The 15,328-nt window shown below is 36.1% G+C and overlaps 1 protein-coding gene across 1 annotated transcript; it reads left to right on the forward strand.

The window, feature by feature from the left end:
• Nucleotides 1–34: 34 nt before the first annotated feature.
• nphp1 (nephronophthisis 1) lies at nt 35–13,792 on the forward strand. Its single transcript, NM_001077170.1, is given in 20 exon segments — nt 35–225; nt 305–369; nt 471–531; nt 2,073–2,191; nt 2,284–2,518; nt 2,606–2,707; nt 4,413–4,486; nt 4,624–4,666; nt 4,762–4,846; nt 4,999–5,093; nt 6,757–6,885; nt 7,647–7,721; nt 8,858–8,968; nt 9,831–9,913; nt 9,999–10,075; nt 10,158–10,260; nt 11,024–11,136; nt 11,351–11,424; nt 13,313–13,357; nt 13,450–13,792. Coding segments are annotated over 20 exon segments (2,004 nt in total). The 5' UTR covers nt 35–159; the 3' UTR covers nt 13,699–13,792.
• Nucleotides 13,793–15,328: the final 1,536 nt, after the last annotated feature.

A 15,328-nucleotide genomic window follows, 5' to 3' on the forward strand; every position in this document is an offset into this window, starting at 1 on the left:
TCGCATAAAAGTATCTTAGCAACCTCATTCGGAGCGTCTGTCCTGTCATGGCGCTGCAGATGCATCTTCTTAAAGCAAATCTGAGCGCAGCAGGGACATTTCTACAAATCTCACAGTCGAATTGCCGTTTGTGATCGATCCTTCTGTCGCGAATACAACATGCCTCCAAAGAGAAGAGGGCCCCTTCAGATTGTCCAAAGAGAAACGGATGACATCAAGCGACAGGTACGTTACCACTGAAACAAATGTGTTTTTTGTGTTAATACACAATAAATACAAGAGAAGATCTGTGTCTGTGCTTTAGGTGGATGCTTTGGTGCAGCAAGCGGCTAAAGCAGATGTGTCAGAAAACAAAGAGGCCTTGCAGAGGTAGAGGACTTGTATCTGTTGTGTTTTTCTAAATCATTCGTTAAAATACGTTGGTTTCTCTCTACATCCAGGAACGTTTATCTTGGTGTTTTGGATTTCAGGTGCAGAGAATTACAGCGCTTAGTGGACGACATTATGAAGAGGCTGAAGAAGTTATCTAAAGTAATGTAAAACCAATACATTTTAATGGTTTTTAGTTTGTCTTGTGAAGTATTCCATTAGGATTTAGTGGTTTAAAATGCCATCAAAGAAGGCAATTTGTCAATAGTAACTGACAGGACCAATACATTTCCTATTACCAATAAACACTCTCACTACACCACAGAAGTATAATTTAATAAAAGAAAGAGAGAGAAAGCTGGATTTATCATTAGTATGTGCTTTGGATAATTTGTTTATTTGTTTTTATTTTATAAACTACTGTTAATAAATTCTGCATTCAAAGTATTTATGTACAGGCCTGTAGTCGGGGGACGTTCAAATTGTTTGAAAATCCCACCCTCCACTGACAAAGGTCCAAAATTTGTCCCATACACTAACTCATTTGTCCTATTTTGACTGCAGTGCCATCATACATTGTGAAAATAACCCATCTAAGAAAGTTTTAAAACCAAGTAAAATCTTTTTGTTTTTTTGTTGTTAAATAGAATGGACATTTTACAAGTAACTTTTATTCTAAATCTTGCACCAATAGAAATGTGCTAAGCACCAAAAGTTACTTTTGAAGCCTATTAAAGTTAATTTTAATACTAATTAGGCTATTGTTATCCATGAATTTTCAAATATATTCTTTTTTTACAATAAAGGCTAGATTTAGCTTTTTTTATCATTCAAATGGCAAAATTTTGACTGAGGAAAGTTGAACGTGCTGGTAAGTTTGTTATTTGCCCAACAAATTCAATTCATGTTCATTTATTGCGCTTTTCACAATGTAGATTGTATCAAAGCATTTTAACATAGTTCTAGTAAAGTCCAGATTTCAGAGTTGAAGTTCAGTTTAGTTAAGTTCAGTGTGGTTTAAATTTTACTGCGGAAAGTTCAAACACTGTTGAACAAATCCACCGAAGCGCAGCTCCACAAGTCCCGATCCAAGCAAGCCAGTGGTAACACTGGCGAAGAGGGAAAAAAATACTTAACTAATTGACAAAGCAAAGGAAAAAAAACCTCGAGAGAGACAAGGCTCTGTTGGGCACGACCATTATTCTTCTGGCCTAACTTCTTCTGTGGAGCTGCAGTCTACGCATCGTAGGCTGATAACAAGCTACAATTTTTTATTTTAATGACCACCGACAAGCTAATCCAGCTAAAAATTGTGCTTGAAATGTCACTAAAATGTAGTATTTAAACCTCTTACTTAAATAGAAAAGTAGCAGAATAACTGCAAAAAGGTTAACTTTTTGAGAAAAAATAACCACCACCCCCTTTTACCAGACTGGCTATGAAAGTTCAAAATAAAATGTTTTCAAAGATTAAATATTGAGCGAAGGAATCATTTTTGTATAGATATTTTCACACACACACAAAGCTTCTGCAAAGTAAACCAGCATTTAGTCAAATGAAAAAGTTCAAACTAGACAAACATTGAAAAGAAACAGAACTTTAATGCCACTTGTTACACATCAGACGAGTCAAGATGTGCTGATGTGAAATGACACTGATTAATTATCAAGTATTAAATTAAAACCTGAATTACATGTATGCAGGCAGATGAACCAGCTCCAGTTGGAAACTATGACCAGTGTAAGAGGGAAGAGGAGAAGCGGTTATTGACTTTACATGATCATCTACAGTCTCTAGCTCTTCAGCTGCTGCCTCATGATGAGTATGACACTCCTCATTCATTCCAACACACATTCACTCTCAAAATACCTGAACTTAAAGAGGTTTTCATGAGTTTGTTTCATGGCCATGTAGGACGGCTGGACCTAGTTCTTCACATACAGAACAGGACAGCGAGGAAGAGAATAGTGATGAAGAAGATGAGAGCTCTGAAGAGGAAGATGCTAAAGGAGACGTACACGAGGAAGATGATGATGCTGACAGTGCTGATGAAGATACAGATATGGCTGCTGCTGCAGAACAGGGATCTGCCTCCTATATCACTCTCAGTTCGTTTACAGCGGAGGAGGAAGGGGATCTCAGCATTCAGGTAACTTAAATGCTTAAATGCTTCAATTCAAGATTATTTACTTATTTATGTTTTGATGATAAAATTTGTCTCTTTGTGTTGTTTCAGAAAGGAGAGATTCTAAAAGTTTTGTCAAAAAATAAAGATGGATGGTGGCTGGCGCAAAACTCGAATGGACAGAAAGGCCTGGTGCCTAAAACTTTTCTAAAGGTGTGTATAAAGTCAGTGACACTCAGTTAGTGAGTTTAATTCTACTGTGTTATTACTTGATAACATGTAAGGTCATATAACCACATTCCATTGAGTTTTTAACTGCAGGAAATGCATGAAAATGTTTAAAGGATTACTTCATTATCTGTTTATTAAATGATACTATTGATCAATTCAGTTGGATGAATTTGTTACCTTTTGGTTACCCAGACTTTCAATGGAAGGAAAGAAACCTCTCATTTTTTATTAAAAGTTTTTTAGTTATTTATTTTTTATTTATTTATTTATTTTGAGCACAGAGTTAAAAGAGAACTAAAAAAACCTTAAAGGCAAAGTTTACCATGACATGGTTTACTCACTTGTTCCAAACCTGTTTGAGTTTTCTTTTTTGTTGAACACAAAACAAGTTATTAAGAAGAATTCTGGAAAAACAGTATTTTTTGTTCCTACCATGAGTGTCTGTGGCATTTGTTCCATAGATACTTTAGAACAGCTTGTGTTTTGATCAACAGAAGAAAGAAATTCATAAAAGGTTAGAACCAATTTAGTGTGAGTAAATGGTGGGAAAATATTCATTTTTGGTTGAGACTATTCTTTTAACCACTTAAAGCACAAATGGAAAAAAGATAATATCACTAAAGCAGTGCTACATTATTGTAAGATGTGTTTGCAGGTAAGGCAGTGAACTAAATGAAAGAAAAGACTTTTGTAATTACATGCAAGAAAAATGCTATTCACTACTTACCAACTTATCCAGCATATATTTTTACACAACGGATGCCCTTCCAGCTGCAACCTGTCCATACACATATTCACACACACGCACACACACACACACACACACACACACACACACACACACACACACACACACACACACACACACACACACACACGCACACACACACGCACACACACACACGCACACACACACACACACACACACACACACACACACATACACTATGGTCAATTTAGTTTATTTAATTCACCTATAGCACATGTGTTTGGATTGTGGGGGAAACTGGAACACCCGGAGGAAACCCACGTGAACATGGGGAGAACATGCAAACTGCACAGAAATGCCAACTGACCCAGCTGTGACTCGAACCGATGATCTTCTTGCTGTGAGAAAGTTTGCTGTGCTAAGCACTGGGCCACCGTGTCACCCCCCACTACTTTACATCCAAACAATTTGCGTTGGAGCGGTTTTATAATGCTTCATTATAAGTTTGATTGATATTTTCACATTATGCATTTAGACTAGAGTATGTTTAGATTAAAGTTTACGTTGCCTGGATCATCAGTCAGAGCAGGTCATGTTTTTTAATAAAAATCCAAATGAAGCTTTTAAATAAACGGGGGAGAAAGGCTAAGCTACAGTGGCCGAGAAAGCTCACTTGTCCTGCAAGTTAAGAACACACATGCATTTAGATGCTAACAAACGGAAAATTTAAGCTGAAAGGTAAGTTTTTATTTTTGGCCGAAAATATACAAACAAGAAACTGTAAGACCAGGACATTAATCTTAAGAAAAAAAAACAGATCTCTGACAACACTGGTGACTCTAAACAGGCAACAGTCAGTTTCATCCCTTTTTGGGTCCCCTGAAACATTTGCATTGCGGTTTGCACTATTTGCCCCAGTTAGTTATCACAAATGTAATGAATTAAATTCTTAAATGTATTTTAACCTTGTGCTTTTAGATGTCATCCTCTCTACAGGACAGTGAGAGAGAGAATGAAGATGAAGAGGACAGCGAGGAAGAACAGGAATCCAGGTGCTATCTCCCCACTCTCCACTAGACGGCAGCGTTGCCTTCATTTTCTGCTGTATCTTAAAGCAGTGATTATGACTAACACAGTATGATACAGTTTATATTATTTTAAAGATTAAATAAAGCCTCGTTTTTTCTAGCAAAACATCCAATTGGAACACAGTACGGAAGGCTGTAACTGAGGTACGGTCTATTCAGAAAAGAGCACCCATAGTAATCTACATGTTAGTTACTCCCCCTCACATGCCTTGATGTATTGTAATGTGTTACATCTGCAGATTGATGCTACAGATGTGCTGTCGGCGATGGGTGCTATTCCTCCAGGCTTCAGACCTTCAACATTATCCAGACTTCTGGAGGAAGGTCATAACCTGCCCATGTATTTAGCAAAAACCATATTGTAGATGACAGGCAAATTTCATTGCCCAGAATGCACTTTATAATACATTACCTTATAACATCTAATGTAGATTTAATGCTAGATTATACTTGTTTTATCTTTCTACCGTTTGCAGGGTCATCTTACAGAGCAAGTCACTTTATTCAACCCAAGCTTAGCCAGTCTCAACTGTCATTTAAAGATCTCCATATGGATCCAGACACAGGAAAGGTATTTAACTGCAAATCACACACTTGCTACATTTGCCATAATTTTATGTAAAAAAAAAAAGTTGTTGTTAATATAATTAAAGTGTTCTAAAATGCAAGTTAGCCCTGAATTTTTAGCTACTATATTTTAGCCTTCAATGTCATTAAGTCATTCTAATATGCTGATTTCAAGAGTTCACACTTAGCTGATGATTGATTATAAAGCGTGTTTGGCATGCTGTCCCAGGAGAGAGCCCTGAGCTCAGACTATGGGGCTCCCTCTCGTTTGAAGGGCGAGAGGGGAGTTTGAGCTCAGGTAGATCTCGAGAACTCCCCTTCTGCTTGTGTTAGGAATAGCTAAGAGATATAGCTGACTAAGAGTTTGTCTTATAATGCCACTTTGGATTAGTCAATTTACCCATAATGTATGTCTTTAGACTTTGGTAGGAAACCGGGGAACCCAGGGAAAACCCATACAAGCAGAGGGAGAACATGCAAACTCTGCACAAAAACGCTGACTGGCCCTTTAAGGGCTTGAACCAGTGGCATTCTTGGTGTGAGGCAACAGTGCTAAGGAGAAGGGGGACGACAAGGGGGAGGAGTAGGGGTGTAAGGGGGATTCTTTAAGACGGAGATGACTGAAGTGGAAAACTGATTATTTATAGTGAGTTATTTTTCATCTGATTGGTGCAATATGTGAAGCTGATGCGGGACCAGCCGTGATCATGTGATCCTCGCAAAATTAGTTTATAAATAAACCACACTTAGTGCTCAATTGTGGTGCTGTTTTTATCGATGCTGAAAACTTTAGTTACGTTTAGTCAACTTAAATCCTTAGTCTATCAAATTGCTAATCTAGTCAAGTTGCTAGTCAAGTCAAGTTGTTAGTCTGGTCAAGTCAAGTAGTTAGTCATGCCAGGTCAAGCTTTTTTGGTCCTTTTTTGTTTGCTAGATTCCTTTTTTGTTTCATGTTGTTAACTATAAGGTCTTTTGTTTTTGCAACCCCACTGGCTGTTGTTTGTGCTTGTTTTTACCCAAATTTTCAGTTACTATTACTTTTTAAATAATTTTTTAATGAATAAGGCTGCATTTATTTAATTCAAAATACAACAGCAATGTTATAAAAAATGTTTTTACAATTTTAAATAACTATTTAAAATATATTTTAAAATGCATTATTTCTTAGTTGATAAATATGAAATTCATTACTCCTGTCTTCAGTGTCTTATTCAGAAAGGATATAAAAAACAAATCATATTGAACTCTGTAGACTTTGGTAAGATACTGTATAATGTTACAGAAACGTTAATACAGATCAAGGAAAGGCTGTTCTTCAGAACTGGTCTGTTCTTTACAAAATCCCGCAATAATGTACAGAACATGGTACATTATTCTCAACCTTGATTAAAAAATAGTATTATAATGTTTTTGTACAGCAGCAAATCATATTACTTTAATTTGAATGGTCTTGAAGGATCATGTGAGACTAAAGAGGAGCAGTGATGCTGATGATTGCAAAAGCCGTAATACAATCAGCTGTTCAATTTTAAAGCATATTTTTAATAAATGAAGCCTTGGTATGCAGCAGACACTTAAAAAAACATTTACAAAAGTTATACCAATCTAAAACATTTGAACCATAGTATATATCTGCACACATTTAAAAGGAATGTGTTTTTGTCCAGGTTCACGGTCGGCCATCTAGAGTCAGTTTAACCCTGACCCTGTGGAGCTGTAGAATGATCCCATCACCCGGGGTCGGGTTACAGGTGCTTAGCAGACACGTTCGGCTCTGTGCATTTAACGGAACTCAGGTAACACACACACACACATAGACAATCTTTTTTAATACTATATAAACTGTATATTCTGTCCCCTGACCCCAAACTGGTAGTTTTTGATTCACAAGGAATAGTTGAATGTTTTTAGGACATGTAAATGAGTCATTATACACATTTGTAGTTTATAAACAATGTATTTAAGAACACACTCATACTTAAGCACCTAAAACTGGAATAGTTGGCTCTGTAAAATCCTAACAGAGAGGTATTAAAAGAAAGCGTTGAGTAAGGATTCTGACATGATGTGTTGCTCATCTGGAACACTAATCAGGGTGGAACCATTTAAAACCAAAAACAAACAAAAGCATCAATGGATTACCAGCTAGTGTGCTTGAATTAAAACGGGTGCAATCCAAAAGCATGAGTGTCAAGCTCTTGACAGCATATTTCAGGAATGAGTGTTAATTTATTAATTTAAGTCCTTTATCTTTACAATGTTAGTCTTTCACAACCCTGAATTTTTTGTTCTTATTTAAAAGAGTACCAGGAAGTATTTTAGAGCGTGTTTGTTGATAATAAGTGTAGTATTATATTATAATGTCTATCATAGTTTTTACTTAAATCTTTGTAAACACTAGAGAACAATTCTAACGCACATTTAAAACCCATTTGTCTTCCAAATGTTTATTTTAAATAAATGTTGTGTGACTCCAAGGCGGTGTGTATAGTGCCATTGTTATTCCTGCTCGCTTTGTTCCACCCTTTGAATTTACTATAACATTTTTCTCTGTTAGGTTTTGAGTAACATCCACACAGTCAGAGCCACTTACAACTCCAAGAACCCAAAGACTTGGAGCTTTTCTCCACGGGTAAGCCTGATATAAACACTTGCACAGAACATGCTACTTTTCAGTCACCTCATTTTAATACTCACTGTGAACTCTGGTAGATTGTTCTGCCCATACATGGGTAAGATTTAGTTGCTGCCATGTGCTTGGCTGGTTACATAGATATACAGTATACACTAGATATCGCATAGGGACCCTGAGCATGCGTCAATAGCGCCACCACATTGGTACAGTGCTCCCAGGACAAATGTCATTCAACCGCACTAGTCACGACAATGTTATTACGTGAAGATGCGGACTTTAGCGCTGTCTACTGGTGTAGTAACGAGCAAACAAAGAAAACAAAGCACAAAGGCAGAACTTTTCATAGGTAATATTATGTTTTTTTCTGTTTTTGTATGTTCTGAACTTTTGTGCTAATCAGGTAACGTTATTGAGGATAACAGTCACTTACTGCATTCACCATACGGCAAAGCAGCTCCAACTCGCACTAAACACTCGGCTTATGCTAGTTTTGTTGAATAAAATCAGCAAACAATGCCAAAGAAATATGACAACAAAATGCTGCGCTGCCAGAAACTTGTATTATTGTCGCCTAACGTTAGTGAAAGAGTCGTTCGGGAGATTCATTTACAAACGAATCGCTCTCTCCGTCAGTATGAGAAGAGAAAGCAGAAGAGGAGGTGTGTTTCAGGACACGGATTAGATTAAATTTAACAGGGAGGGTGAATAGTACATTTTTGTACACACAAACACAAGCTTTTTGTCAGGAATGCCCGTGCGGTCACTGATCCATCAATGTAGAAAAGTGATGTAAAATTATAATTTTCGTAATTAGAAAAAAAAATTACATACTAACATCCAGGAAAACTCCCGATCATAGATATATGTGTATATCTCTGGCTTTGCATGGCCACAGTCCTCCACTGTACCTTGGTCCCGCATTCATTTCAAAGGAGCGCTACCCTGTAGCAAGATGGCGGTGCTATTGACGCATTCCGTGCAATAAACAACAATAGGCCAGGCGACATCTAGTGTATATATCTATGGGCTGGTTATATATTTGCATTGGCAATCAGTTGAGCATGTGTACCTATTAAAGTGGCCAGAAAGTACATATAAATACTGTAGATTTTCCTGTTTTGCATGTATTTTAGATGACTGGGATGCTACCCTGTCTACTGGATGGAGATTGTTTTCTGCGTTGCGACTCTGAATCTTCTGATCTTGGAATTCTGTTTGAATTGGGTGTAACCTACATAAGAAACGTAAGCAGTAAATCACTGAGAAGAACACATTCAAATAATGTTAGAAAAACATTGACATTTCCATAAGAACACACAATGACCTTTAATAAAGTTAAGAATTGACCACAAAATGAACATTTAAGTCATCATCTTAATGTTTTTGCCAAACAAAGTTGTTCAAAATATATTTTGAGGAAGCCCAGACTTCTTCCTATATCATACTGACAAAAACGATCATTCTGACAAGGTCAAAATATTTACAATACGATACGTGTAGTTAATGTATTTATTAACAGTAAATTATGAATAATGCTTGTAAATTATAATTCAACCATTACTAATGCATTATTAGAATCCAAATTTATGCTTGTTAACATTAGTTTATGCAGTGTGAGTTAACATAAACAACTGTATTGTCATCAATAAACACTGTAATTAATGGATTGTTTTGTTGTTTGTTAGGTAAATACAATTACAGTACAATTGTTGTATGTTAGTAAGTACAGTAACTAACATTAACTATATGTACCGTATTGTAAAGTGCTACCAAAATACAAACTTTTGTTTCATATAAATAATGGAGCTTTAGAACAACATGAAAATTACAAAGCAACAAAGTTTAAATTTTTGGGTAAATTACAAAAATTAACAAAACAAAATTAACAAAATTTATCCAAGTAAATGTTTAACTGAAAACAGGTAATTTGTTTCAATTCACTTTTTACATTATTATTAATATTCCTTTATTAACAATAGACTGTTAAAGTGATCTTTTTCCAACTGATTTTTCACTTGTTTTATGTAATATGATATTTTTGCAAAAATTGTGTTGCGCAGGAGCGATTGGGTTGTTTTGCTCAGTATTTTTGTGGTGTTTTTTCAGTCTACTGGGGAGAGAGGAGACCTCAGCTGTGGCTGGACTTTCCTTAAACTGTTTGATGAAAGCGGAGCCCCCATTGCTCTACGGTACACTCCAATTACTTATTACGATATGATGAATGCAGATTAATTCTATATTACATTCTTGCTTACAAACTGTATGTGTGTGCAGGACACAAGAGCTCACTATTCATGGTGGCACGCCATTTGAGAAAGACTTAGATATGGATACCATGTCTACAAAAAAAGGTGACATTATCTTCTAAAGATACAAAAAGAAACTCTCAGACACACAAACTGACAGCGCACATCTGTTCTGTTGTCTCCCTAGGGTATCAGACTGGTGTGTTTCACCAGATGTTGCTCTCCAGGAAGATGCCAAAACTTGTTGTGAAGCTCAAATCGCTAAACTCAAGCAGCAGATCGCGTCTGAAGTATGAAAGTATACTGTACATTTATATAGCATTTTACAGTATACAGCCTCATTAAGGGTGCATTTTTTTAAAAATGCTGTCAAATGTATTTTAAAATATTTTTACCATTACTTTACATAATGACTTTACTTTCATTTTTTTTTGTGATGATGAAACAGAATTTTCAGTAGCTATTTTTGTAATATTGGGGGAATAATTGTGATATTTAATTTTTATTTCATTAGATGGCTTTAATAGCTTTATTTGTAAAGGATTAACTATTTTATAACAATTGGGGTGATTTTATTGCTGAGTCCATGCATTAAATAGAACAAATTACAAACTTAAGTAATAAAAGAACACTAATATTTATGTTTGTTTTAGTTTTGGGGGGGGACGTCTAACAGTATTCACTTTAAGAAACTGATCAATCAATGCAAAATACTGTCTTGACTGCATTAAACTTTAGGTTATTTTATTGTTTAAGCTACAAACATTATCAATTCTCTCAGCTGAGTGCTTTAAATACAATGGAATGTTTACACAGTAAAAGGATTCAAAACTCTGCAGATGATAATCTTTTAACTCTGTTATGATTACACTTAATGAATCTGCAAATTAATCTACAATTAGTCCATAATGACTTGCAGATCTGCACATATTACAGTATCAATTTTTTGGAATAGTGTATACTTTGATTTTCATCTGCTTTCTGATATATATATTATTGAAAAAGCATACATGTTATTGTAACTCACTATTTCTTTTGTTTATATTTCTTAAGTCTGCTACCAGACACTATCGTAGGAAGTCTGTCCACATTACATCTCTTGGCGACATACAGGCAAATTCTCGCTGATGCTCTTTTACTTGACAGAGTGACCATGTGTAATGCAGGTAACGCACAAACACACACTTTTTCTTCTAGTGTTTGATGTGTCAAATATGTACATTTATCTGAGGCTCTTGCCACATTGCAGCACAATATACACTTTTTTTTTGTAACAAAGGGTCTGTCATGAGAGCAAATGTAAACATAAGACATAAATGAACAATGCAAATGAAAATGTCAAGGTAATTAAGTTGCTTGCTTTTGTGTTTTCCATTCTAGATCTGATCTGCAGCTCAGTTCTAGCCTCCTTTCCTAATGTTCTAGATCAGCCAGATCTGATGGATGCATTTAGGGTGAGACTGGTTATATAAATACATGTTTACTTGGTGTTTACTAAATGTGAACTCACCATACACTTCTATTTCTATATATACAGTCAAAGTCAGAATTATTAGCCCTCCTAAATTATTAGCTCTCCTGTATATTTTTTTCCCAATTTCTGTTTAACGGAGAGATTTTTTTCAACACATTTCTAAAAATAAAAGTTAAATAACTGATTTATTTTTTATCTGTGCCATGATGAGAGTACATCATATTTTACTAGATATGTCAAGATACTAGTACTTTAGTAGTATTGTATGGCATATACTAGTAGTAGTATTGATTCAAGATACTAGTACTCTAGTTGTATTGTATAACAGTGGTTTGTTCTGTAGACTATCAAAAAACATATTGCTTATGAGAGGTAATAATATTAATAATAATATTTTTAAAAAATGTATTTAAAAATGTTATTGAAACTTTTACTGAACCTAAAATAAAAATAAAAGAAGGTTTTCTCTAGAAGAAAAAATTCACAGGTGTAATGCGAGGGGCACGCTGACAATGGAGGTGCGGATCTAAATGCAGGTTTATTCAACATTAAATGGTCAGGAAAGCAATGGTCAACACAGGGGCAAACAGAAGTATACAGGCAAATCCAGAGTCATAGTCATACAACAGAATGGTCAAAAGGCAGGCAGCAGACAACGTAAAAAAACAAAACAAGGGTCTAACACAGCAAGGCCAGGAAAACACATCGTAATGTTCACAAACAGATAATAAGACTCAGCCAAGATGTGTGTGTGTGCACTCGTTGTATTTAAAGTCTATGTAATCAGTCCATAATGATCCTCCAGCTGTGCGAGTGTGTAATCAATGGAATGAGGAACCGGTGTGTGTGAGCGGTGCCTGACAGGAGTTGTAGTCCATATGGTGTATTTGTTGACAGTTTTGTCCTGAGTGAAAGTGAATGATTCCCAGCAATCTACAAGCCTGGATCGCTGGTAATGGTGACAACAGGAGGGTTTAAAACTGTGACTTCAACTGTATAATTAATATCTCTAAAAGTACTTTTACAACAACCCTTCCATTAAAAGAAAACTTTATAGATCTATAATTATGGTGCCACTTAATATTAGTGTTTTTAAGTTTTTTCTTTCAAAAGGATTGATATATTTTAGTAACTGTTCATATTATATTGGAAAATACTTTTACAGTTTTTGCAAATATGTTTTAAAACAAATTTAATGCACAGATTCTTTCCCTGTCAGCATTTTCTTTCTTTTTTTTAAAGTTTCCAGTCACTGACAGCAATTTTGATATTGCCCCTTAGGATGTTTTCTACTATGAACAAATGACCATATTCTAAATACAAATAAAGAACCAAGCCTCTGCTTTTAAACAAACAAACAAACAAACAAACACTAGCTTTGTGTTTAAACACCACGCAGATAGGATCTTTTGTGCCAATAAAAGAGATAAAAAAAACTTGTGTTTACAAAGTAGTGTGTTTTCAGGAAAGAAAGAAGAAAATAATTTTTTTTAGTAGAAATGGACAGCACCTGAGTTAAATTTATGAGTATCACAGCAAAGCGTCTGAATACTTAGGACCATGTGATGTTTCAGTTTTTTTCTTTTTCTTTTTTTTAATAAATCTGCAAAAATTTCTACAATTCTGTGTTTTTCTGTCAATATGGGGTACTGGGTGTACATTACTGATAAAAAAGGAACATTTAATCAAATGGCTGCAATATAACAAAGAGTGAAAAATGTATGCGGGTCTGAATACTTTCCGTACCCACTGTACATGCATACACTATAAGTGTGTATCCTTGCTTGTGTGTGTGCATGTGTGTATGTGTATTAGTTAGTCAAAAAGCGCAGAAGTTCCAAGTACTAATCTTGAACCTGATTTTACAGAAATCCTGGAGTGAATCAGAGAGTAACCTGAGAAGATCTGAAAAGGTACAGAAACTTTTTTTCAATGCCAGATAATAGTTTAAAAGTGTTTACCTATGCTAATTAAATCCAACATATGTTTCTTCTATCTATTCTAGAGGGATATAAACATACTAAAGCAGATGTTTGTGAGTGTCTACATGGGCAGCGTGTTTCCATTGCTGTTTTCTGCAGAAATGCCCACTCCCTGCTGGGCGGATGAGGAAACGGAGTCTCAGCGCGCCCGTATCATCTACAACCCTTCCCAAAAAACCTCAATAGAAACTCTGCTGTCCTCCCAAAACTCACATCAAGCCTTTGACATCACACAGGTCACCTATGACCTCATCAGCAGTGCCCGCCAGTGAGTCCAGAGACTTATCACAAACTCCTCCAAAAGATAAGTGTCCAACTTCAAAGGAAACTGTATTTAAATGTAAATAATAAATCTCTCACACCCTACCAAAATACCCCATTCATCATAATGCTTATATGGGGAAATCATGCCACATTTACAGCATCCGTGTTTCCTTCTACTATGAATCTGTAAAGCCTTCAACCTTAAATAATGGTCTATTTTAAGTACCACACCTCCCGAGCACAACTCCTCCCTCTCTTAATCTCTCCTTTTTTTCTCACACATAAACATAACTAGATGATTTAAATACACACCCCTCCGTCTTTAACACAAGCCTACTATTTAACCGTATTCCACTCCTTTAAAACATCTTGCACATTTGGAAACCTGTTCTGGTTTTCTGTGTGTCTGACACACACCGCCTCACCCCACCATCCTGCAGGTGTGGTTTTGGATGCTAACAGAGATGAAGACATGAATCAGCATTAATTGCCTTGAAGAAAAACAATCTTCCTTAGTATCGTTGATGGAAAGAGGTGTGACGCATGGCGGTTTAAAATTTAAACTAATTACATTCTATATATACATGTTTTCTGCTAGCATATGGCACAATTTTGTGCTGTAATCATTCTTTCATTCATTCATTTATTTTCTTTTCGACTTAGTTTCTTTATTAATAAGGGGTCGCCACAACGGAATGAACCGCCAACTTATCCAGTATATGTTTTACGCAGCGGATGCCCTTCCAGCCGCAAACCAACACTGGGAAACACCCATACACTCTTGCATTCACACATACACTACAGCCAATTTAGCTTATTCAATTCCCCTATACCGCATGTCCATGGACTGTGGGGGAAACCGGAGCACCGGAAGGAAACACGCGAACACAGGGAGAACATGCAAACTCCACACAGAAATGCCAACTGACTCAGCCAGTGCTCCCCACTGCGCCACCGTGGTGTAATCAGCGTTCCTATATTTAAACCATGTTTTTTATTGTAAGTCACAATCACAGTCAAGCTACTGTTTTACAGGACAATACAAACATTGTTGACCATGCTGAAGCTCCACAAAGAGTCTTTAAAGGGGAAAAGGACTTAATATCTTTTTTTTCTGTTGAGCACAAATTAAGATATTTTGAAGAATGCTGAACACACTGTTAACCATTAATATTAATAATAGGAAAAATATTTTTGTAGTCAGTCACTACCTGTTTCCAAATACACTCACCGGCCACTTTATTAGAGACACCTTACTACAGTAGTACCGGGTAGGACCCCCTTTTGCCTTGAGAACTGCCTTCATGGCATAGATTCAACACGCTGCTAGAAATATTCCTCAGAGATTTTGGTTCATATTGACATGATAGCATCGCTCAGTTTCTACATATTTGTTGGCTGCACATCTAGGATGTGAAGTTCCCGTTCCATCACATCCCAAATGTGCTCTATTGGATTGAGATCTGCCAACTTTGGAGGCCGTTTGAGTAAAGTGAACTTAACTCAACACTTGTCAGGTTCAAGAAACCAGACTGATATGATTTGTGGTGCGTAATCCTGCTGGAAGTAGTTATCAGAAGATGAGTACACTGTGGTCATAAAGGGATAAACATGGTCAGCAACAATACTCAGGTAGGC

This window comes from Danio rerio, chromosome 17, assembly GCF_052040795.2.
Source record: "Danio rerio strain M-AB ecotype USA chromosome 17, GRCz13ab, whole genome shotgun sequence".
In the NCBI taxonomy this organism is placed as follows: domain Eukaryota; kingdom Metazoa; phylum Chordata; class Actinopteri; order Cypriniformes; family Danionidae; genus Danio; species Danio rerio.